The following is a 24,153-nucleotide window of genomic DNA, read 5'->3' on the forward strand; positions in this document are numbered from 1 at the left end:
AGCATGCAGTGACTGAGAGTCCTGTTCTCTACAACCAACGACTGCACACCTGCATTCACAAACTATATTGCAATGTTAGGTTTCCTGAATAACTGGACTTTTCTCATATTTTAGTATTAATTGGTGAAGTAATGGCAGTTGATGTCTAGCCATCTGTCTCCATGTTTTCCGAAAGATTTCAGATATCAGACTGATTCATGAATGGGATTCAGTGTAATCTGAGAGAAAAGAAGTTAGGTCATAGTAACTAATATTGAGGTTTGATTACAATTTGATTACAATTTTCCTGTCTTTGCTTGCAAGTTACATCTGTGTCTTAAGGTTATTGTTGCTGGTGGTATTTAGTGTTCAGACTAACATAACTTGTTAGTTATGTTAGTTATGAGGTTATAACATAACCTCATGATACTGAGGTTGCAGGGGGTGTGACCCAAAGAGTCTGATCTGAGATTTGGTTGGTAGGTTATTTACAATACTTAAAAAGCAAACATTACCTGTCACTTGCCATCTATAGAGTGGCTTCCTGCAGTTCTTCAGAGCCTGGGATTGATTTTCTCCTTGCCTTGTTGATAAAGAAGCTGAATACAGGGTTCCTAAGATCAAGTTCAATCATATCTCAGTAGGGTTTGTACATCCTATTACTTTGTAATTTGTAATTTTCTATTCCTCTCATCCCTGATTTGTTGTATTTTGATCTGTGTGGCAAAGCAAGATCAAACACTTATCATTTATGAGTAGGGAGCTGAATTCAGTGGCATGTCTTCTCTGAAACATTCAAATGGTGAAAACTGCTCATGGTCCATCACTTGAAAATACAGCCTTTATTTCTGTGCTTCTGTGAGAGCTGGCTTCATTAGATGATTGGAACCAGCTTAGGTTGGCAAACACAGAGAGTGATGCTGAGTTGTTTAGAAAAAGAGTCTACCCTGTTAGTTGACAGTAATGGGATATTTGCATGCTTTGAGTCTGTGCTGGTCTTGCTCCAGTAGGTCCATGCCCTTTCTTAGGTTGGGGGTCATTGACCTATTTGAGTGAGTCCGTAGGAAGACCATGGAGATATCAGAGGGCTGGAGCACCTCTCCAGTGAGGAAAGGCTGAGAGAGTTGGGATTGTTCAGCCTGGAAAAAAGAAGGCTTCGGGGTGATGTAATTGCAGCCTTCCAGTACCTGGAGGGAGCCTGCAAGAAAGATGGAGAGAGACTTTTTACAATGACAGGTAGGAACAGGACAGGGGGAAATGGTTTCAAACTGAGAGTGGGTTGAGATTAGATAGCAGGAAAAAATTCTTTACTCTGATGATGGTGACACACTGGTTACCCAGAGAAGCTGTGAACTCTCCATCACTGAAAGTGTTCAAGGCCAGGCTGGATGGAGCTCTGAGCAACCTGGTTTAGTAAAAGATGTCCCTGTTCACAGCAGGGGAGGTTGGAACTAAATGATCTTTAAATGTCTCTTTCAACCCAAATAATTCTATGATTATAGGAGTTCTATTTTTTGAAATGACTGGGGGAATTCCTGTAAAAGCAATGAAACTTTGTTTACTTTCTTTTTCTTTCTAGAAAATAACAAAGTGAGAGCTAAGCACTTACTTTCACACATCTCCCAGAAGTGAGGTTTGCTCTCAAACTCAGATGTTGCTTACATAGTCCCAATTCACTTTTGAAATTGATCTGGCAATGGATCAGTGGAATTAAAATGGGAAATTTATTATTCACAAGACATTTTGTACCATGGCTTAATGTTTTTTAATGGTAGATAAGCAATGGGCCAAAGCCTCGATAATTCCCTGTCAAATATTTGTTTGAACAGAGGCTACTACTTCTGATCTTTTGGCTAGTTCTCATAAACCTTTAATGGTCTTTGCCAAAATAATTTATATAATGCACTCTAAATAGAATTACATCATGCACTTCCAGTAGAAGAAATATCGACAGTTTGGGTGCGTCAGTCTGTTTGGTCTAATATGGTATCATTACCTAGGCATATTAATTAAGTTGAACAAAATTCAAATAGTTATTAAGTTGTCAGAATGTCTGCCTAACTACACACTTGTGCTGGGTATTCCAATTAGCAGATTTTTAATAAAGAATGCAGTAAAAAGTAAGGTTCTTCCTGATTTGATATGGGCTCTTGGAAAATTTTGTAATCCCCAGTATCCTGAATAAAAATATCACCATGTAAACCATTCACTTTCTCATGTTCTGAGAAAAATAGGCCCAGCATGGTGCCCCAAAGGCATCTTTTGGGCAAAGAAACAGAGCTCCTGATTTGAAATACTTTCGTAAAACTCTCTCCCATGACTTCCTGAAAATTTAAGTCGGATATCTGAGTCTTGTTGAAGGAGGATTGGAAAAGGCAAACCCATAGTTACACATATATTGTACCTTGCACCTGAAAAAATGGGGACTGATGTGGATTTCAGGGCACACTTAGCATGGGCTACAGCTAAGTAGTTAGTTTAACTAAGTTAAACCCAGTTTAGAGAGTTAAAGCTGGAGTGATTATGAACTTTCTCTTTTAAATTGTTCTTTTAGTTGTTTTGTGTAATGTATGCAACACTAAGTGACATGAACTTGGCTATTTTATGGGATGTCTGTGTTTAAATTTTTAAAATTTAAGTGTATTACTGAAATACAGGAAATAAGACAGGATATATATGTTTATCTGTGTCTTGCAGTGTGTAAGTTTAAAGCACATAAAAGATGTGCTGTCCGAGCAACAAATAACTGCAAATGGACTACATTAGCCTCAATTGGAAAAGATATCATTGAAGATGAAGACGGTGTAAGTACTATTCATATTTACATTATTTTCCAAAACTGTTTCTTTTTTAGAGAAAAAAAAAGCCCAACCACAGAAATATTGCCATATGACCCATTGAAATTAATGGCAGGTGGCTATTTCCCTGAACACTGTTCAAGGATTAACATGGTATTTAGAGCAAAAGTTGTATTCCTAAATCACAAGACAAGTCTACAACTGTGGGCACTAGATTGCAGATGTATTACAAGGTTTTAAAGGCCACATGTGGAGAAACTCTGCAGCTGGAGAATTGCTCCCAGAAGTTCCTACTGCTCTTAAGCACAGGTGGTTTTTTACACCGTTACCATGCTGTTTTGGCAATCTATTTTTTGTCCTCTTTACCTGGAGCAATTCCCCAGGAGGGCCGTTTGGAATTCACTGAATTGGGAGGGGTTTTTGGCAATGAAAGCAGGAATTTCAAAAATAGCAGGAGAAACAGAAAAAGCTTTTGAGAGGTTGATTGTGATAAATGGACTATTTTTACAAACACAGCTGTGTATGAACCACGGGTGTGAAGCTTCTTCCTAGAAGGCTGGTACTAAGTTGAACACCTGAGTGTCCTGAGTTGCCCATGGTATTAATGGGACAAAGAGTGCACTGAGTAAAGGTTTGCACTGCATTTGGGACTGCTTTATAGAGCTGTGACTTAACCAGCCATGGTGAGTGGGTAAGTGAAGCGACAGAGGAATTCTGCTGTTCTGCCTATTTTTATGAATTTTAGGTATTTTTTATTGGTTTATGTCATGTAGTCAGCATAACCGAGTGGGAACTTGTTTGTATGATGGAGTCTCTGGACTTAACTGCCCCATTGTGTTATGGTTAGTCACTGCCATGAGTGAGACATGTCTCCTTTCTTCAGGTGTCATGTTTTCTTCCTAGCACGTGGAATGGTCCATTCATCACTGTTGCCTTCTGAGCATCAGTATCCCTTATTCTGGCTGACCAGCATACCTGCTTCTTTGATGAAAGGGCACAGCTGTGAGAAATAGTTGGAATCCACCTATATTTGAGAGACAAAAGCCTTTAATTTCTCTTTCTGGGTATTTAACTCTAATGACTCCTTCTCCACAGATAGCTATGCCTCACCAGTGGTTAGAGGGAAACCTGCCCGTCAGTGCCAAATGCGCAGTCTGCGACAAGACTTGTGGCAGTGTTCTACGCCTGCAAGATTGGAAGTGCCTTTGGTGTAAAGCTATGGTAGGTGTGCTGAACCACATCCAAGCATCTCACAGTTTGACAGCTTTATTGCTTGCCATTATTTTTGTTTTGTCGTTTCACAACCGGCATTTGGATTAAATAGGATCAGGCAGCTTCTGCAAACTCAGGTCTCTCAAGCATTCAGAACTTCTGATGACTGTCCTACTTGCACAGTTAATTCTTAATACACCCACAGATGCAGCTTTTCTTTAATAGCTATCCAATGTGTTTTCTCTGCTTACTTCTAGCTGTAAACTGAATGTCCAGGTCCCTGCTCCTTACACCTAATAATCATATGATACTTTCTTGTATTTTTTATTGTAGCTATTGCCCTATTAATATTTTAGTAATATGTTATATTAATATCTATTAATATTAATGGACTAACTTGTTTATTACTGCAAAATCTTGACTTTCTCTTCTTCAGGACAATCTGTAGGTTGCTGATTGAAATTTTCTAACTCACTCTTTCCCTAATATATAGCTTTCTCTTAATTTTATGAACTTGTCTAAAAAGATGTGTTTCTTATGCGAGTCAAAAGTTTATTTATTGTTGAAGCTTGTGGCAGATAAGTGTCCAAGGCTTTGTGTGTGAGCAGCAGGAAATGATTGGTATCTCCAGAGCTGGCTTGAAATTTAGGTGAAATGCAGCCACCTCTGCATGTGCCTTTCTTTCCAATATCTGTGGAAGAGACCTTTACAATATGGAGTTTATTGGGCCCAACTTTGGGATGGGGGAAGTGTTTCCATTGAAAGGATAATTCTTATCTGCTATAGGGGAAGCTGAAGATGAAGTTCTCCAAAATAATGTTTTCTTGAAATAGTGACAAGGCTCTGTGGTTGAACATTTGGGTTTTTTCCCTAGGTTCACTCCTTTTCCCTCAACGCCCAAATGTTATATATGAGTCCATTTTTGCTACATAGATAAGATAGTATCAGTTGTATTTTCACCTCAAAATTCTGCTGAAGGAAAACAATTTTTTGTTTCTTTTGTAGGTTCACACGGCCTGTAAAGATCTGTATCCTCGAAAATGTCCACTTGGCCAATGTAAGGTATCGATCATCCCTCCAACAGCACTAAACAGTATAGACTCTGATGGTACGTAGTACTGTAGTGTGTTCAGTGATACCTCTGGACTTCCAGTGCCTGTTGAGATCCATGCAAATTAACAAGGCTAAAAATCCTTCTGCTGAGCAGGTGAATGCACTCTGCAAATTTAGAGAGAAGTATAATTTTCTATGTAGATTTTTAGAGAATTATTGTATTGTCATGTTTTTTAAAGTTGCCCCAGCAGAAATTTTCTGCCCTTTTACTTATGACCCTTACAAACATTTCGAGTGAATGATCAGAGTCCTCAGATGAAGTGGGCTGATGCCTGACTGGCATACACCACTCCTTCTGTGAGTTCTCAAATTTTGGGTAATTTTGTGTTATGCAGAGATAAGCTAGCTGAACAGCTCAGATCCAACAACTTTACCAGGCTTAAGAGAGGAATTGCTTCCGTAGCTTCTTTAATTTATATTTTTAAAATACAAGCAGCGTAAAAATGCTGCAGTGCACAGATAAAAACCCAGAAAATGCTCAAAACTCAGAGATACTTTCTGGTGGTTCAGGATAGAGACACATAACAGTGGGAGACTGCACTTCAAGGCAGAGAGTGGATTTAAAAAAGAAATACCACAAAATCTTAACTGCTTTAATTTTATAGTTTGTGTTGATGGCAAAGTAGACCAACAATTTGAATGGAATTCAATGAATTTTTTTACATGAAGTTAGTAAAAGTTATTTGTATGCTGTAGGTATTCACTCTATTTATTTGGTTTGTGGTGTCTTAGACATCATGCTGTCATTTATTACTCGTGCCAGGAAGATTGTTCAATATGTGAAGTTAGTTTTCTTGGCATTTAAATTAATTAATCAAGCCTTACTTGAAATTAAGCATTATTATAATGTGGAATTAAATTAGCATCCCTTAATGAAATTTTTTATTTGTAGCGTTAGTATTTTTTTTAGTAATTGAAAACAACATAATAATTTTAATACTGCCGGAGACAAATGTCAAAACCTATACATGTGATGTCTGATTTTGAAGTGTTGCTGGGAAACCATTACCTCCATGGATGGTCATGTTAGCAGCAACAGTGTCACATTAGTGCTTCTGACTAAGGACTTTGTAGAGAGCCTGCTGTAATTAGTTAAGACCTGCACTGTCTTTAATAAGCTTTGAAACACAGCTGAAGGTCTTTTGTTGTTCAGTGATTCTGTTATACTTTATAGTGTAACCTTAGTCTGAAAAAAGGCTCTTACATGAAGTCTCTCCTCCTGGGAGAAACTGAGTACAAGTAACTTTTAAAATCTGTGAGTGCTCTTAAAAAGTTCAAACAGACATGAATGATCCAGTTCAACCCAGTAAAATTAAAGCAAAAGAAGATTGAAAACCAAACGCTTGTAACTAAAATATATATTCAATTATGTGATAATCTGTGAAGATGAGATTTAAGAAGTATTCTAAAAGGTTAATAGCAGTTGAAAAATAATAAAGCTATTGTCTTCAGGATTTTACTAAATCTAGGCACTGAAAATGCCAGAACCAAAAGAAAAAAAAAAGGCTAGTAAATCTTGGTACAATTATGTTTTCCTTGCAGGACTAATGCTCAGTTCAGCATTTACATTATGCATGATAAAATGTACTCCTTTTGTCCTTCATCCCTATCTTCCTCTTTCCCATGATTTCTTTTTGTGTTGTTCATATTAGGAAACCTTATTTATTTCATTCTTTCTAACTATGTTTACAGGTTTCTGGAAAGCCACATGCCCGCCATCCTGTGCCAGTCCTCTTTTAGTTTTTGTTAACTCAAAGAGTGGAGACAATCAGGGAGTAAAGTTTCTTCGTCGATTCAAACAGTCGTTAAATCCAGCTCAGGTCTTCGATTTAATGAATGGAGGACCTCACTTAGGGTAATGACCTTGGAAATCTTGAGCAAGCCTTTCCACAAGGGAATTAGGTGCAAAGTGTAGTGTTATGTTCCCCTTGTTTTTTATAGTGTTATATCCCCTTGTTGCTATAATTCTACCACCAATATCTACTCTGGCTTCCTAATTAAAATCTAAGAGACAGCAGAATTTCAAAATAAATTCTGGTGCTTGAAGGGGTTGTAGGATAACATTTTCCTTCTAGAAAGGCTCGAAAATTCAAACCCAAAAGCTCTTGGCTAGCTTTGACTTCTGTAATCTGGTAAGGCTCAAAACTGTTATAAATGTTCAGATGTTTTCCTGTATCACAGGAACTTTGATTTTGGCTCTCTGCACAGTTGCCCAGGTGCTTTTCTTCCATTTCACATGCATAATTCTGAAATTCCTCTGACCTTTTTGTATGTAGCTGTGGAATAAAACTATTGTCTAAATGTGCTCTGTATCTTTTAAAATTCTGAAGACAAATGTCAGTAGAAGGGGTCTGCAGTGGGTATTGAACAAGTACATGAAAAATTTTTCATGTGAAAGCCATATCCAAAATATGGTTTATGCAACATATGCAAATAGTCAAGAAAATGACCATCCCACAGAATTTGGAGCAAGAACACAATTAAAATCACCAGGCATTTCTCCCCAAAATCTAAGGACTGATTGTTGGAGAGATAGTGTTGGAATTTGCATAGTGGTAGCCACAACTCAAGCATCTTTGCACATTCATGAAGATTAATTGGTGCCTATATTTCTGTTGCCTAACTGAATTCACACTCAGATATAGTGATGTGGTTAAATGTCCTAATAGTTTCAGCAGCTAGAAGCACTAATTTTTGTACTCGTGAAGACAAAGAATTATATTTAATGATAAAAAGTAGATGAAACAAATCCACAAAAATTCAATTCAAGCAGTGCATAAATAATAAAAATATAATTGATTACAGCTGTGGATTATAATAATTGGTACTGTGTGTTATGGACATGTCATATCGTAACTCTTTGAATTGTAATATTCTTTTCATTATAACCCTGATAATTTGAGTTGAATCTAAGTCACTTTTAGCTAGCATTTTATATGTGTAATTATAATGACATATAACATTTGTCTTAATTGATTAGACAATCTTTGAAAGGAGACAGTCTGAAAAACATGTTTGCAAGTTCTCTTCCGACATATAGCTCTAGCATGGTTGAGGTGGCTCACTTTGATTTTGCACAGAAATTGCAGTTCATGTTGGGTTCTTTAAGTACTCCTCCCAGAGTTTCCAAGGAGAGGAATAACTTAGCAGTTATTCCATCAGGTTGCACTTCTTTCTTTCTAGCTGATCTAAAAAGCAGAGGTGCATTCTATGAGACAGTGTATTTCTAGGGGTTTTCTCCTTTTTCTTGGGGTAAGATAAATTGCTCTGGTATCAACATTTTTTCCTCTTAAATATCTGCTTCTTTTGTTCTGAATAGGTATGTGCCCATCGTATTCAAGTGACATTATTTTCTCTAGAAAACATACAAATGCTTCAAAAATGTTTCCTTTTAGAACTGATTCAGAAATTATTCATATTCTGGAAAATAACATGCATTAAAAATAAATATCTTTGGTTTTAGTATTTTAAGAGTTCATATTTCCAATTTTTTATTTTTACTATTTATTTGTTTTTAAAGTCCCTGTTGTTTTTACCTCTTTGCTGTTTCTTCACATGTCATTCCTGTTTCTTCTGTGTCTCACCTTTCTGCATTTTCTGTCTCTCTTGTCCTCCTTTTCTGTACTGTCCAAATGTTATATTCTGGAGGTGTTAAAAGTCAGAGAACAGGAGGAAGACCAATAGGTAGCAAAGCAACATATGGCTTTAAGGATATAATATGAAATACTTGTATTATTTTTTCTTGTATTTTTGTGATCACCTTATGTTTAAGAATTTCTCTCAGTGGTCCTTACATTTAGTTAGCCCCCTGCTGACATAAGCCCACTTGTATTGTGGAGCACATCCTGTCATTCTCTCTTTACCTTTTCTTGTGAAAAATCCCCAGTGGTGCATTATGCTTCTGGCTGAAGTGAGAAGCATGGAGCAGTTGCAATTTTATCACTTAATTTTTAATTTTTTAAAAAATACTAATAAAATCAATAAAATTGGATTTATAAAATCCTGAAAACAATATCAAGGGATTTTTTTAAAGAATAACTTGGCATGTTATTTATCAGAAATGTCAATATAAGTGGAATATACAGTGACAGATGGGCTGCAGATAGGTTAATTAGGTAGATGGTTGTATCCCCATACCCCACAACAGTAAAAGGATCATAAAAATGCTGTGCATAATATTTTCTTGTAACAATTGCTAATGAATGTCACTGCTCTCTTGCTAATGGATGTAACTAGCTCTGCATTTTCTCTGCAGTTTGCGATTATTTCAGAAGTTTGACAACTTCAGGATCCTTGTGTGTGGTGGCGATGGAAGCGTGGGTTGGGTCTTGTCAGAAATTGATAAGCTCAGCTTGCACAAGCAGGCAAGTGTGCATATTTACTTTCCTCTCCTAGACTGACTAGGCTTAATTTTGTGTGCTTACCTTTTCCTTGGCTTGGTTATTTGTTGTATCTCTGTGTATGGGGTAAACTCAATAGTTACTGTTTAATGAAGGTTTTCATGGTTATAAACAGGATGAATTGTAGCAGAATAGCACAATTTGACTTTCAGGCTTTAGACATCATCTATGAAAGTAACATTTGTTGATTGAAATAACATGCATTTGTAACCACTTATATTTTCTTTCTAGTTTTCAATAGTAGATTTGTTCCTGTGTTGTGTTTCAGTGTCAGTTGGGAGTGTTACCTCTTGGTACTGGAAATGACCTTGCTCGTGTCCTTGGTTGGGGAGGATCCTGTGATGATGATACCCAGCTTCCTCAAATTTTGGAAAAGCTTGAACGAGCCAGCACAAAAATGTTAGACAGGTAAAACTAAATGTGCTTATACATCACTTACGATGAGATTTATATTGTATTTATTTGGGTTTCTGATGGCCTAAAATCCATCTTGGAGACTTGGTGTTCAGTGGGTTTGGTTTTTGAGTGCAGGTCTTAATCATGAAGGAAGCTGCAGTTGTAATTGGAACAGCCCTTTAGCCTGCTTTTTGAGCTAAAGAGTCAGAGGGATGAATGGTTGATGGAACTGGGAAGTGTGATGTCCAAACACGTTCAAAAGTTGACAGCAGATACCCACATTGCACGGTTGAAGGAACTGCATAACTGCCTGTTACAAGAAGATGTGATCATTAAGAAATGGTGTCTGTTCAAAACTGATTTGAGCAATTTTATGGACTCTATGCATGCTTATTAGACACCATTAATGATAGCATCTTTATTTAGAAAACAATTGAGCTCTCTGTCCTTGGATGTGGGGAAAACTCACCTTGAGTGCTTTCACCCTTTCCTGAGGCATCAGCTGTTGACAAGATGCTGGGCTAATTGGATCCATGACTAATACTTCTGTTTGAGGCTTTCTCTTTGTCAAAAAAATGAGATCTTCCCACTCCTTGTTTCGTGTTATTTTCATCCATAAAGAAAAGCAGCAATCCCTATTTAAAAAAAAAAAAATCAGACATGATGATGGTCATGTTGTTACAATGTAAGTCTAGCACTGCTTTTGGGAGGAGTATTTCTTATGCTATTCCTTTCTCTCATGAGTTTTTCTGTTCTTCCTCTAGTTACAAAACACTTGAATGTCATCACAAGGGATTTTACTTTAGGTTATTTTTATGAAGTAGAGAATAAAGCCTTTTTTTATTTTAAGCTGTTCTGCAGACTACTTGATTGCTTTGCTGCAAAGTATGTAGAGAAATGCTTGTTACTGATCCTCAGATTCTGAACAACTTTTAGATTAAATCATGTTTCCCTTTTTCTGTCGTGAAAAAATCCTCTGTTTAATTTTTTGGTCTAATTTCAGTGGACTTGCTCCCAAGGCCCATCTGCAGTGATTACGTGTTCTTTTCAGCAGACTTTGAAAGATGTTGTTGCTATTAGTGGTTTCATACTATCTGTGCTGTCAAGTGCTGTCCTGTACCAGACAAAAAAATATATATATATATGTCAAGGAAGACACTTCATCATTTGCTTTTTCATGCTGCCTCCTCTAGTTGAGATGGAACGCTAATGTCACCTTAAAGATTTTTCTTCAGGAAGATGTCTAGTTTCCTTTGACTTCTGTAGCATGTTTGCACAAATTCTTTTGTAATGTCAATGTTTTTGTTCCAGAAAATCCTTATTGCCTATACTGAATGTCCCATGTTTTTTTTTTAACAAATGAGACTGATAATCAAATCACTAAAAATAATCTGAGCAATAAAACAAATAATTACCTTTAATCTCAGTTAGTTCACCCAATACAGTTTACAACTACAAATTAAGCTGCTTTTTTTTTATACATAGCTGTTCTGTGGTATGACAGTGAATTTTCTTTTTGTTAATATAGTAGAGAGAATGTAAAACTAACAGTCTGGAAACTTATGTTTCTTTCAGGTGGAGTATAATGTCATATGAACTGAAATTACCAGCAAAGCCTTCTATTCTTCCTGCGACTGCAGAAGAGTCAGAGGAGTGCCAGGTGCACTTTTACTTTTGTTTTGTTGTTTTGTGTACTTAACTTGGCACTTCTGGATTGTCAGTAGCCGTAACTGAAGCATTTCTGTGAAAAATAGGTGTTTTGAGATCTTGTAACTGAACTAAGGCCTTTTCTTGCTGTATATCTCAAGCAAGTAATGTTTCCAGTTCTGTATTATTTGCCTAGATGGAATGAAGAAAAGGAGTCTACAGCAAAGCTTTCTGAAAAATTTCTTCCTGCATGTATATGTATATTTTAATATGTATGAGAAAGCTTATTTATGTATCATGTTAGACAAGAGTGTAATGTAGTGTCATATTATTATGTGATATAATAATACTATATATTTTAGGTAATTCTTACATGTTATTCTATATTATATAGAATTTTTAATATAGTATTATAATAAAGTGCTATATTACTGTATAATAATATATATATACTATGATAATATGCATAATTATTTGTAAAATAAGGTATTTTTTTAATATATAAAAGCAAATGTCTGCTATGTTGAGTTTGGATTAAGCATTGAAAAAAAGCCCCCAGCATTTTGGAGGCAAGGGCTGTATTCCTAAAGACAGAAGATTTTGCAGCTTGAGTTTGATCAGGTGATATCACCCAACTTTCTCTTTGTTCTTCGAGAGAGCTCAAAATCCTAAGCTTCATCAAAGAAAAGCTTAGTCTGTCTTCCAGACTAGAATTTTGCTTGTACTAGCTGATGAGGTTTCAGTTTCGAGAGAGGGAGATGCTTTAATCAAATTAATTGGCATGAAAATTTTGACTGAAAAGGAGAAAATAATATATTCCCAAGAAAGTTAATGCATATCAACTGTAGCTCAAAAGTACTTGAGAAGCCATAATTAATCAGTAGTCTCTTGAACAATTTAATTATTCAGGCTCTTTTAATTGGCAAGGTGGTTATAACCTTTGATGGATTGCTGGATAAAGAGATGCAAAGAAGCTGAGATTTTAAGGGGGTTGCTTTGCACACAGCTCTGCTTCTGATGTCAGCAATGCAGATCAAGGCTTTATCACCCCTAATTTTTCAAGACAGTTAAAATTTTCAAGTGTGTCTTCATCATCATTTTGTTCCAGTTATTTCTGGCTTTGAAACTTTTTTTAGCCCCTTCTGAAAATGGAAGGAACTGCTTGCTCATATAAAACTTCTTTTTAGAAAATGTATTCTGTAGGCTATAATACCTGTCATTACTTGAGTTGGACAAAACTGTTTGCTTTTGAGTATCCTGTTCAATCTCTATTTTAATGGGGTTTTTACATTGTTTACTGAGTTAAGCTATTTCAGAAAAAAAAAAAATTAACCTTGTAGTAGGTGTTGGATTATACCACAGTTTGCAAAGCAAATGGAAGTACGTATTTCATTCTTTTCATTTTCCCCTTCCTTCCTCCTGCAGTTTCAGGAGACTAATTCCACTTGATTTCCAGAAATCTTGTACTGATGTTTGAAAAACTGTAGTTAATTCTTACAGATCAGGTGTTTATATTTTGTTTTCTCCTTTGAAATGAAAACTGATTCAATGTCAGAGTCCTACAATGAAGGCTGGGTTTTAGGAGAAAAAACTGAAGTGGTATATCTGTCTGTCCAAAATAAATAACAAAAGCATGGTAAGAGATTTCAAGAGATTCTTAAAGGGAGCTGCCAGACTGCATTTATTTTTAGCTTTGGATTTGGACTTTTGTTAGAATTTTCTTTTAAAATTGGACTCAGAGCTATTTTGAGATAAGGTATGGTGTATGAGGATTCATTTTTGATCCAGTCCAAATATTTTCCTTAGTATTTTTTAATTTGTAATTTTTAATGTTCTTGTAAAGGCTAAGCCCTAAATGGTTTGCTCCTTGAGGATTGGTTTTGATAACATTATACAAGTTTGGCAGCCTCTGTCAGTTGTGGTTTTGTACCCCCTGTCTGTGAGAGTCCACCTGACAGTAAAGTGAAAATTCCAGATCATAACTGCAAACTTTAAATTTATTCTTTTTCTCATTGAGCAATTTGTTTGAGGAAAGCTTTACTTATTTTAGAAGTAAAAGATATTAGATAATAATACTGTAGGTTGTTATAAATCTGAGAAGGTAAATTATTTTCTGCCTCACAGTCTGATTTTAGCCTAGCAATAATGTTTTCTCTACAATAGGAAAAGAATGGTGGAGCAAGATCTCAGATGCAGTCCAACTTGGAATATTTAAAATCCAGCACATAAAATGCAGTATGCACATAGAATCTTTGTTGCCAGACACTTGGTCTTGTATTAGATCTGAAATGGAAATCTTGCTATTTTTGAGGTGTTTAAACCCACTACTTGGGTTAAACTGCTGGAATGAAGTCTCTTTTCTTTCTGTTTTCAGATATCTGCTTATGAGGATTCAGTTGCTGCTCATCTTGCAAAAATTCTCAATTCTGATCAGCATTCAGTTGTCATATCATCTGCCAAGTGAGTCAATTAGTTTTATGTACTATGTGGGGGATAAATTCCCCATGTAACATCATCACCATAATAGCATTCTGTCTAAGCCTGATTTTCTTATGGATGGCCAGCTGGCTTGGCTTAATATATCTTGATTTATATCTTTTAGAGTGGATTTCTTTTCTGCAAAATTTTTAGATGGTACAGTTGTAATGGATGGCTTTATTCTAAATTAAAGCAATAATCGCACATTATCTATATAAAATGGTGTTAAATCATTCCAAATCAATGTGTGACTTAAATATGAAACTAAATAATGCAAAGATGTGATCTGCTTCACAATGCATTCCTTCTGGCTATTTGTTGTAATGCATATGTTTAGAGGACAAACAATTTCATCAGCGTGAAGCAGAATTTTAGCTTAGGTAGCATTGTTGTATTCCAGTCTATATCAGTTCAATCAATACTGATCTACAATATTAATGGGATATTTTCCCCGAATTGAAACATCTTGAAATGAGAGAAATTTGGCAAAATAATCTGAAGTCAGAGCTGTTCTCTGTATACCTTCTCTATGAAAAAACATCATATGCAAAAGACTAGTCACGGAATCTTTTAAAATACATCTGAATACCATTACATCTTTTTTTTTTTTCTTGTAAAAGCAAGTTAACAAAATTTCATTTTTAAACTATATATAGCATATGTAGAAGATAAAACTGCAGGATATTATTAACTCCAGATTCTAAATTTGTTCTGTACCTTGTTAAATCTGTTTAATTTCTGTCAGAAAAATGTCAACCAAATGAACAGTACTAAGCAATTATCGGCACTTCATTAGTAAGTTTGCTGTCTGTCTGCAGTGCAGGTAACAAGAACCAAGTCTTTTTCTGATTTACACAGTGAAAATTCATTGCAGACACTGTAGTTTGCACAGATAAGCTTCAGGGTTGGTTCAAAAGCACGAGCTGTGCAATGGGGATGTATGTGGCCATATGCTTTCATCTAAGAAGTGCTCCTTTAAAGTCAGTAGATTTTCTCCATGGCTTTTAAGCTCCAACTTTGCATGGGAAGTTACCAAATTGAATGCAAGTTTGCTAAGGTCTCTTGTAGGGAAAGCGTACAAGCAAAGGAATGGATAAAATAAGTAACATTAATTTTAGGTAAGAGGCTGAAATACAATGTATGCCAAGGCTTAAGTGAAAAAGTTCTTATTTTAAAGCTTATCACTTCAATTTTGGAAGCTTTCAAAAAGAGTGTCATCTGATTTGCAAGTATGATCATGGAGTTCAGTTTCCAAAAAGAGTGATTTATAACAGTGTACATAAAAATAAATTGCCGTAAGAATTTAATATTCAAAACATACCTATTTTATTTCATTTAATCTCTTCCCCTCTCCTTTTTTTATCTGAAGAATATTATGTGAAACTGTAAAGGACTTTGTTGCCAAAATAGGGAAGACTTACGAAAAACCAACGGAAAATACAGAGGAAGCTGATGCCATGGCCATTAAAGTAAGACTATGACTATGTTCAGGTTTAAAGTTGTTGGGTTCTTAAAGTTTATAGCTCATGGATGTTTAATTTTCACATTGCTCCAGAATGCCCAGCTTGGCTTTCATTTCAACCAGTCACTTCAAAATTCGTCTCTTCTTATTGCATAGAGTTAATTACTTCCAAATCATCTTTAAACTCTGAGATCCCTTTAAACTGTTTATACTTTCTTTCTTCATAAAGGATAAAGTTCATGGTAGCATACATAGACATAAAAGGGTGGTTTTTTTTGCATTAGTTATACTTCTAAGGATTAAGTTAGCTGCAAGAAAACAGTGGGATAATGAAGAGTATGCTGCAAAAATGAAGGGGAGGCAGACCACAATGTTAAAAATAGTGGTTTAAGCTGCAAAATACAGAGATCATGTTGCAAAAACATTGGGAAAGAAAACAACAGTAGGATTTGGTATGAGACACAAAATTTACATGAGCTGAAAAGAAGAAAACAAAATCCTTGATAATACCAGAGTAAGAAAATGTACTTGCTAAGTGGCAATTTGTGGTTCATGTTTCTATCCAATGCACATTTTAGAAAATTAATTTTTAACTGTTCCAAGGCTAGAGAGTGCTTTCTCTTAGGCTCAGAAAATCCTTTCTTTTCCTGTGTACCTAGAGAGAACAATTATTTAGTGCTGGGGAGAGGCATTTGACAGTGTCTGATTCTGGCTTGAGCTGCTTGCTCTGTGACAACTCACTTGCTCAAATACACAGCTGTATGGCAAGAACAGCCCCATGTGTCTCAGTCTAACAGCTGATAGATACCTCTCAAAATTAGGGCACTGAACACCCATGTATGGCTAAACTTCTGATGGTTTTCTGTGCTGCAAATCATTGCAAGAGGAGTAGGATGTAATCTGTGCAGTTATGGGGCAGGCTGAGTGTTAGATTCAAATAACACTCATTAGCATGGAGTGTTATTTGAATCTAAGTGTAGGAGGTTTTTATTATAATTGCTCTAATCTGGTTGAGTGTCACGGGGTCTGCAAAAAGCCCGTGCAGACCTACTCATAATCTGACATTCTAAAGTGTTGAACCTGGGTTTGGATTTTACATGAGGAATTACATAGACACTAAAGACACCTACAATTTCAAATATAATCTGGTGCTGTATTTCCTGAAAATATTCACATGTTCAATGTTGAATTTTTTTTATTTTTATTGATGTGTGTGTGTCTTTTCTACTTTGTCTTAGTGCTCAGAGTTAAATGAAAAGCTGGACCTATTGCTCCAGGCTCTTCACACAGAAGCCCAGGCTGCTCCCATTCTCCCAGGCATTGCTCCTCCCATTGTGGAAGAAGAGCCAGAGGAGTTCTCAAGTGAAGAATCTTTGTCTGAAAGTAAAGAGCAATTAGCAGAGTGTGTCTCAAAGTCTTCCCAGAAGCTCTTCAAACCAAGGGAGCAGTTAATGCTCCGAGCAAATAGCTTGAAGAAGGCTGTGAGGCAGATCATTGAACAAGCTGAAAAAGGTGCACATCAGCAACATTTTGATCCAGACCGGTAGAATAGGATAGGATAATGATGTTTGTTTGTTTGTCAAAATGGAATAAGTTTTCATTACAAAATTTGATTTCTATATCCTTACATAGATAAAATTGTGTGCTTATTACAAGCTGCAAGGAAAAGAAATGCAGCTTCTTTGAATGTTGATGACTCTGCATGTGTGAATACTTATGTATGTATGTGTGTGCACATATAAAAGTACATTTCTTTTAACTATTAGCCTCCACAAAATGAAAATTTCTGACAGTAAATCTTTATTGACTGGTAAAGACTTGACTGACTCTCACTGAATTGACGATAGAACTCTTTTGTTGATATTTTAAAACTAAAAGCTACCCCAAAAAGTGCTTATTTCAGTGTATGCAGTTTTTCTTTAGAATCTTTGAAACTTTGTCTTTTCTCTGAATAACAGTTGTGGATGAGCAGAATGCTCATAGTGAAGAACAAGTGAACCAGTCTCCAGTAGAATACAGCAAAGAATTGGATGAATCCAAAGAAGAGGAAAAAGAGGAAGACACAAAGGAACTTGAGTCTCCATCAAGTGAGTAAATTAGAAGTAAAATAGAAATTTTTCATCTCTTTATAGTTATATTTGGAGCATAATTGGTTCCATTATTAAAAATACTAGCATCCTGTTTGACTGGAAACTACTCACAAATTCTAATATATTTGAATAAATTAAAGTTAAGGGAAAAATGAGGGAAATAATAGATAAGCAGTATTTTGGAATGTATTTACAAAGCTGAGAGGCACTTGTTGGGGAAAGAAGTGCCTGAATTTAATCCAGTGTTTACCCTCACCTTTCTACATGAACCTGAGCAAAGAGTCTAGATGGTGGTGGCAATAGCATGTCTCAGTTGTAGACTGAGATTCTCAAGCTACATAGAAATTTTAGGCAAGCTGCTTCTTAGCAATGGAAATTTCAGTAGTTTCCATATAATTAAAATGGACAGTGATGCATGGCTGGTGAGATGACAAGATGATCTGTGAGTCACATAGAAACAGTGGTAGCTGGTAGGCAGCAAAGCCCATCCTCTAGATACCTGGTGAGCAACTTCTTGGGGCAAAACAAGAAAAGTATTTGGGGATTTGCATCTCCTTTTTTCACCCTAACCCACATTAAAATCCTCAAAAGCTGTCCCCATAAGGCTCTGCTCTGAAGCTGGTGCCTGTGTCTGTAGCTCCTACTTTGGAAATAAGACACTGGGATATTGGGGCTTCTGTTGACCCTGGATCTCATGTTTTCTCCAGAAAGGCTTTCTCCAGTGATTGTCTCCTCACTGGTCCCTTTTATTTTCTGTTGGTTATAGGAATCAATGCATGTTGGTTGTCTCTTTTCAACAGTAGCTCATAGAGGATGCTGGCCCTACAAATGACCAAATCCTACTGTCAGAACTGTATAATAAAGATATACAGGTCTAGAAATTTATTGAACTCCTTGTTTCTTGATGGTATAATTTCTGTAGCTAATGGGGAGCTGTATTATTCTGTCACCGGACAGTTTAAGGACAAAGCATGAAACATGAATTCAATTATCTGCACTGAAACATCAGTTTTACTCATTAAGGCTCTGTTGTTTTTATCAGAGCATTCACAGCAAAAGTTTATCTTTATTGCAGTCATTCCCATGAGTCTCATCTGTCAAATAAAGAGCAACTGCTCTGCTGATTTTCCTATTTAATACAACTGCCTTGTTCACGAGTACAGAGAGAGAGCACAAGAGAAAACAGACTGTGTGAACAGTGTGGGGAATTTTTCAGTAGTATTATGAAAAATGAACGTTACTTTTGTTCTGAGTATTATATTATAGCCTATGAGGGTCTTCCTGGTCATTTAATGAAGATAATGTTTTTCTATATGTTAATACCTTCAACTGAATATTTAATAACTCATAGATATATCTATGACTATCATTAGATATCACTTGCCATTTTTATTCAATTTTATTTTTTGATGTTATTACAGTGTTTTATCATGCATAGATACAAATCAATGTGTTGTTTTTCTACTTCAGCAAGTTATCCAGAAAGGTGTGTAATCTTACTCCAAGGATACAAGAAAGTGAAGAATTTGCCATTCCATTTACAGTTCTATGTTAGATTATCATCACTTAAAAAAACCCCCCATGAATGGACAAATCCTGGCCTGAAGTGATGTGAACACAATATCTAAACCCTTGTTCTAGTTATTCCTTTTGTGTCTAGGGTTTTCCCACTCAACATTTTCTTTCCATTAGTGTCTTTATACAGTACACCCGTGTTACTTTCAGGCTGTTATGATTGACATGACTTGATTTGTCCCACTCCTGACAGGGAAAAGGATGGATTCTTTCCTTCCCACCACATTCCTGACACTGTTTCCCTGCTGTTGTCTTGATGATAGTCCTACAAATTCTATTTTTGCTGGATTAGTTTTCATGTTTTGAGAGGAAAAATCAGATTATCCTGAAATAATTTCATTTTTTTGTTCTGAGCTTCTTCAGATGATCAAGTTTGAAGTTGTCCTAAGATGAAGTAGTTTTAACATGTGAGATAATTTGGAGCAAAGATAGCCAAGAGGTGTCTGTATGTGGCCCTCTGTTGTGCAAGAGTTTTCTACATGCAGATGGAAATGCTATAACAAAGCATTTGGTAATACCCAAACTTTTTCCTTGGGGTGCAGCCGGTTTCTGGGTATGTCTGATGGGGCTGAACCTCACAAAGACTGACTTCCCCAGGCTCTGAAGCAGGCACTGGCATATTCTCTCAGGCTTTATGAAACAGTTTATACCAGGAAAGTAACTTACAGCACCCGAGGTCAGCCCTCTGCAAAGCCAATCCTTCTTCATTGCCTCCCGAGGCAGCCACAGGATAACTGGATAACTGAGCTACCAGCTACTCTTTGTGAATCTCCTCTCTTCCCCCTTGATATTCCTCCCTTTCCTTTTCCTGAGCCTTTGTCAGTAATAGTTACATTAGCTACTAAACATTGATATCTGTCAAGGTTTCACCGGTCCATCTTCTGGAGAATTTTAATAAGGTAATTATTTGGGAAATTGCTGGTTTGTTTGTTTTCTGAGTTTTTCTGTGAAAAAAGATGATAGAAAACTGATGGTTCCCACAATCTCTCTAAATGTAAAAGACAAAGGTCAACATGGCTTTTTCCCTTCCCTTGAAGTTTTCAATTTGGCTGTAAATAAAGATATCAGAATTTTCTCTGATTTTTTTTTTAGATTCGGATGCAGGCATGGGCCCATTTTAGCTGCTTGAAAAAAATAGTGTAGGTGTTGATGAGATAGATACTCTAACCTACAGGCAATGGAACTACCTATATTTTAATTGTTATAAATTATAATCTACTGTATAATATGTGTATATTTATAAGTAAGCATAGATGAAATTTAAGTTTAATTATCTCAGTGATATGTTTATCAGAAGTTTACTGCAGTGTTAAATACTGTTGCATTTTAAGGTGAATATGATACATTTTATGAACATATTTACATTTAATACATATAATACTTTCGCTGGTAGCTTGAAGTATAAGTTGGGAGCTCATCATGTTGAGTGCCATGCACACTTACTCATTTTAATTTGTGTTTATCATTTGGTCTGTTTCTATTTTTCTTACTGTATTTAGAAGAAAAACTGTGATATGAGGAGGAAGGACTTTTGTCATGGAGTGGTAACAGATTAAATTAATGCTTTTGATGTATTTTCAGGGCTGTGAAAACTATGTATTGGTAATGTCATAATAAGTCTAATTATTGTTCTTCTATTTTTTCTGCACAGCTAAAACTGCACCAAGATCTCCTGATAGACGTACAAGCCGAGGTATCCATTCTCAGACAGGTTCTTTCTCCGCTCCAGCTTTGGCAGCAAGCAAGGAAAACCTCCCAGTACTTAACACGAGGATTATCTGCCCAGGTAATTATGATTTTGAAATCTGCTGTTACTCCCCTACTTTAATGTTGTCTTCCAGTCTCCTGCTTGCTGACAAATGACTTTTACTTCATGCCCTGAATTTGTTCAAACTGACATATACATCTTTGTGTTATATTGTATAGGAGGAAATGCTTAATGATGTAGAATATTTCTGACCATTTGGCACAACACCAGAAATAGCAGAAGTGTTGCATTTGATTCTGAAGGGTGAAAAGCAAAATTCAGGATCATAGAATTGCAGAGTGGTTTGGGCTGGAAGAGAACTCTAAAGATGGTCTAGTACAGCTCTCTGCCATGGGCATTGACATCTTTCACTAGATCAGGTTGCTCAGAAAAGCATTCAGCCTGACCTTGGACACTTCCAGTGGTGGGGTTTGTACAGCTTCTCAGGACTGTCTCTTCACACATCTCGCTACCCTCATCCCAAACATTTTCCTCTTTTTGTCCAATATAAACCTACCCCATTTGAGTTTAAAACCACTGCCCTTTCTCCTGTCACTGCAGGCCCTGGTGAAAAGTCTCTCAATCTTTCTTATAAACCTGCTCTATATTTTGAAAAGGCACAGTAAATTCTTCCTGGAGCCTTCTCCTCTCCAGGCTGGACAACCGTAGCTCTCTCAGCCTGTCTTCTCAGGAGAAGTCATCCAGCCCTCTGACCATCTTTAGGGCCCTCTGTGGACCCATTCCAACAGGCCCATGTCCTTCTTATGTTGGGACCCCCAAAGGTGGATGCAGCAGTATAGGTGCAGAGCAGAGAGGCTGAATCCCCTCCCTCACCCTGTGCTGCTTTTGATGCAGCCCAGGACACATTTGGCTTCCAGGGCTGCAAGCTTACATTGCCAGGTTGCATCCAATTTTTCATCCACAGGTACCCCCAAATCCTTCTATCATTTATCCTAATCAATGGATTAGGATGAAGAGGCTGAGGAAAAAAGCTTTGTAAAGTTTAACCCTCTGAGTAAGAACTGTCTGTGGATATCTTTCTGGAAGTGGATAACTGAAACCGCACAAAGCCGCTCTGTAAAACAATTGGAAAAAAATCTGTTCTTACCCAAATGCAATTGACACATGAAAAAATATCTGTTCTGCTCCAAATGTAATTAATTCTAGAGAGCACTAGTAAAACCCCATTTTGATTAACTTTATTAATATAGCAAAATCACAGTAGAACCAAGTTTATGTTTTTTTTCCTTAGGCAAATTTAAGTGAAAGCTGTTAGTATTTTGCTTTGTTTACATGCATTACAGAGCATTTTGTAGAGTGAAATTGGTATTAGTCAAAGCAGACCTGTTGAGGTTGTGTTCAAATTAAGTTAAACTATGGCTCCACCAGTTGTAAAAATGGTAAGAATATTCCTTATGTATGCTTCCAAAGGATAAGACGAAAGAAAAATCATTGAGAGTTCAGAGACGAAGATTAAACTGAATGAAAAGGTCTAGCAGTCTTTTTGAATGTTAGGTCACCCATTTGGTTACTATACCAGCCAGTAAATGTTGGCCTGAAAACCTAAATTTTCTTTGTTTTTTATTTTCTTAATGGTGGTACCTGAAGAGAGCTACCACAACGCAGCACAGCTGCCTTTCTGCTTAAGGGAGCCAGAGACCTGGAAAGATAAGCAATTTTGGTAAAAAACTGAGATGGAATCACAATCTTTCCCTATACAGATTTAATGAATTTTGTTTCCCAGTATGTGGCTTATATTATATGTTTGTCTATTTATCAAATACAAATTTTTTTTTATTATTTTCTTTCTGTTTTGTTTTGTTTTGTTTTGTTTTTTTTCTTTTTTAATCAGGTTTAAGGGCTGGTCTAGCTGCTTCCATTGCAGGAAGTTCAATTATTAGCAAAATGTTGCTAGCAAACATCGATCCATTTGGTGCTACGCCGTTTATTGACCCGGATCCAGATTCCTTGTAAGAAATATTTTTTTTTCTAAATGTACTGTTTTGCTTTCCTTAAGGGTGTCCTTCTTACATTTTTGTAGTCTCTTATTTTTTTGCATTATGAATTTCTTGTTTGCCATCATTTGGCAGTAGACCTCAATGTCTGAAAATGAGCTGGATTGTGCTGCTTTAGTTATGAGCAGTGCAAATATTTTTGCTGCAGCTGAAAATAATGGGAGACATTTGCTCACTTATCCCTTGCTCACCTGGAGGAGTAGGACAGAGTAATCTTTCAGAGCTGGGTTTTTCCACCCAAACCAGTTTACTCAGGAAGATTCAGAGGGAAGATCTCTTGAAGTATCTTAGTTCATATTCTGTTCTGTGACCAATCACAGTCTTGGTCAAAGATGTTTGTGTGTCCATGTTCTGTACAAATGTACACCTGATTTTCTCTTTTCTTCTAACAGGGAGGGATATTCAGAAAAATGTGTCATGAACAACTACTTTGGAATTGGGTTAGATGCAAAAATTTCACTGGAATTTAATAATAAGCGAGAAGAGCACCCTGAAAAATGCAGGTAATATAATTACTCTGTCAGTAACAGAGCCAAGATGTTTCCATTCTTTTCTTTTCCTTACCCTTTTATATGAATTTCTTAATTTTTTCTACAAATACAAGACACAATAATGTGTTTATGTCAATATGTGAATCCTGTTTTGCCTGCTTTCAGAAGTCGAACGAAAAACATGATGTGGTATGGAGTTCTTGGCACAAAAGAGCTATTGCAGAGAACTTACAAGAACTTAGAACAAAAAGTCCAACTTGAGGTAAATTTTATTTATGGAGAGAGTTGCTTGCACAATGTATTGTGAAGAATTAGTGCTTATTTTTGAAACCTCTTATTGTTCTTGTTTCAACCCAAGCTGATCTCAAAGGCTCTGTGTAAAGCTATGCTATGTAAAAGTTGGTTCTCCAAGTCGTGTTTTTGAGTAAAATGTCATACTTAAAGATCACAAAATGCCTAGTATTATGTTTCTTGTAATTTCTGGATTGAAAAAAGATAAGAAATTGTGTAGGTAGAATATATTTCTTAATGTTCACGGTATGAGAAGACAGACCAGGTTTCAAGGGCAACCACAGAAATGCCCATAAAATAAAAAGAAGAAAAGAGATAAGGAGTCTTAATCTTTCAGGTTCAATTTAAATTATCTGAAAGCTGCACATATAGGAGGAGCATGTAAATAGTAAAAAATTCCTGACAAAAGAGAAGAGATTCTGAATATGCATCACAAGGAGCCCAGCTACACCAGTAGAG

At 36.3% G+C, this 24,153-nt stretch overlaps 1 protein-coding gene across 5 annotated transcripts in view; it reads left to right on the forward strand.

The window, feature by feature from the left end:
* Window positions 1–24,153, forward strand: part of DGKH (diacylglycerol kinase eta) — a 156,134-nt gene that overhangs the window by 105,639 nt on the left and 26,342 nt on the right. For all 5 annotated transcript variants that reach the window (XM_086881204.1, XM_086881205.1, XM_086881206.1 and 2 more), the window contains 15 exons: window positions 2,677–2,783; window positions 3,873–3,998; window positions 4,995–5,097; window positions 6,795–6,957; window positions 9,358–9,466; window positions 9,771–9,910; window positions 11,474–11,558; window positions 13,920–14,005; window positions 15,393–15,492; window positions 16,724–16,997; window positions 17,444–17,572; window positions 20,802–20,936; window positions 22,750–22,867; window positions 23,305–23,415; window positions 23,569–23,665. In XM_086881204.1, the coding sequence (XP_086737330.1) occupies window positions 2,677–2,783; window positions 3,873–3,998; window positions 4,995–5,097; window positions 6,795–6,957; window positions 9,358–9,466; window positions 9,771–9,910; window positions 11,474–11,558; window positions 13,920–14,005; window positions 15,393–15,492; window positions 16,724–16,997; window positions 17,444–17,572; window positions 20,802–20,936; window positions 22,750–22,867; window positions 23,305–23,415; window positions 23,569–23,665 (1,883 nt within the window). The remainder of the gene's footprint in view (window positions 1–2,676; window positions 2,784–3,872; window positions 3,999–4,994; window positions 5,098–6,794; window positions 6,958–9,357; window positions 9,467–9,770; window positions 9,911–11,473; window positions 11,559–13,919; window positions 14,006–15,392; window positions 15,493–16,723; window positions 16,998–17,443; window positions 17,573–20,801; window positions 20,937–22,749; window positions 22,868–23,304; window positions 23,416–23,568; window positions 23,666–24,153) is intronic.

Source organism: Cyanistes caeruleus, chromosome 3 (assembly GCF_971803275.1).
Source record: "Cyanistes caeruleus chromosome 3, bCyaCae1.hap1.1, whole genome shotgun sequence".
NCBI lineage: Eukaryota > Metazoa > Chordata > Aves > Passeriformes > Paridae > Cyanistes > Cyanistes caeruleus.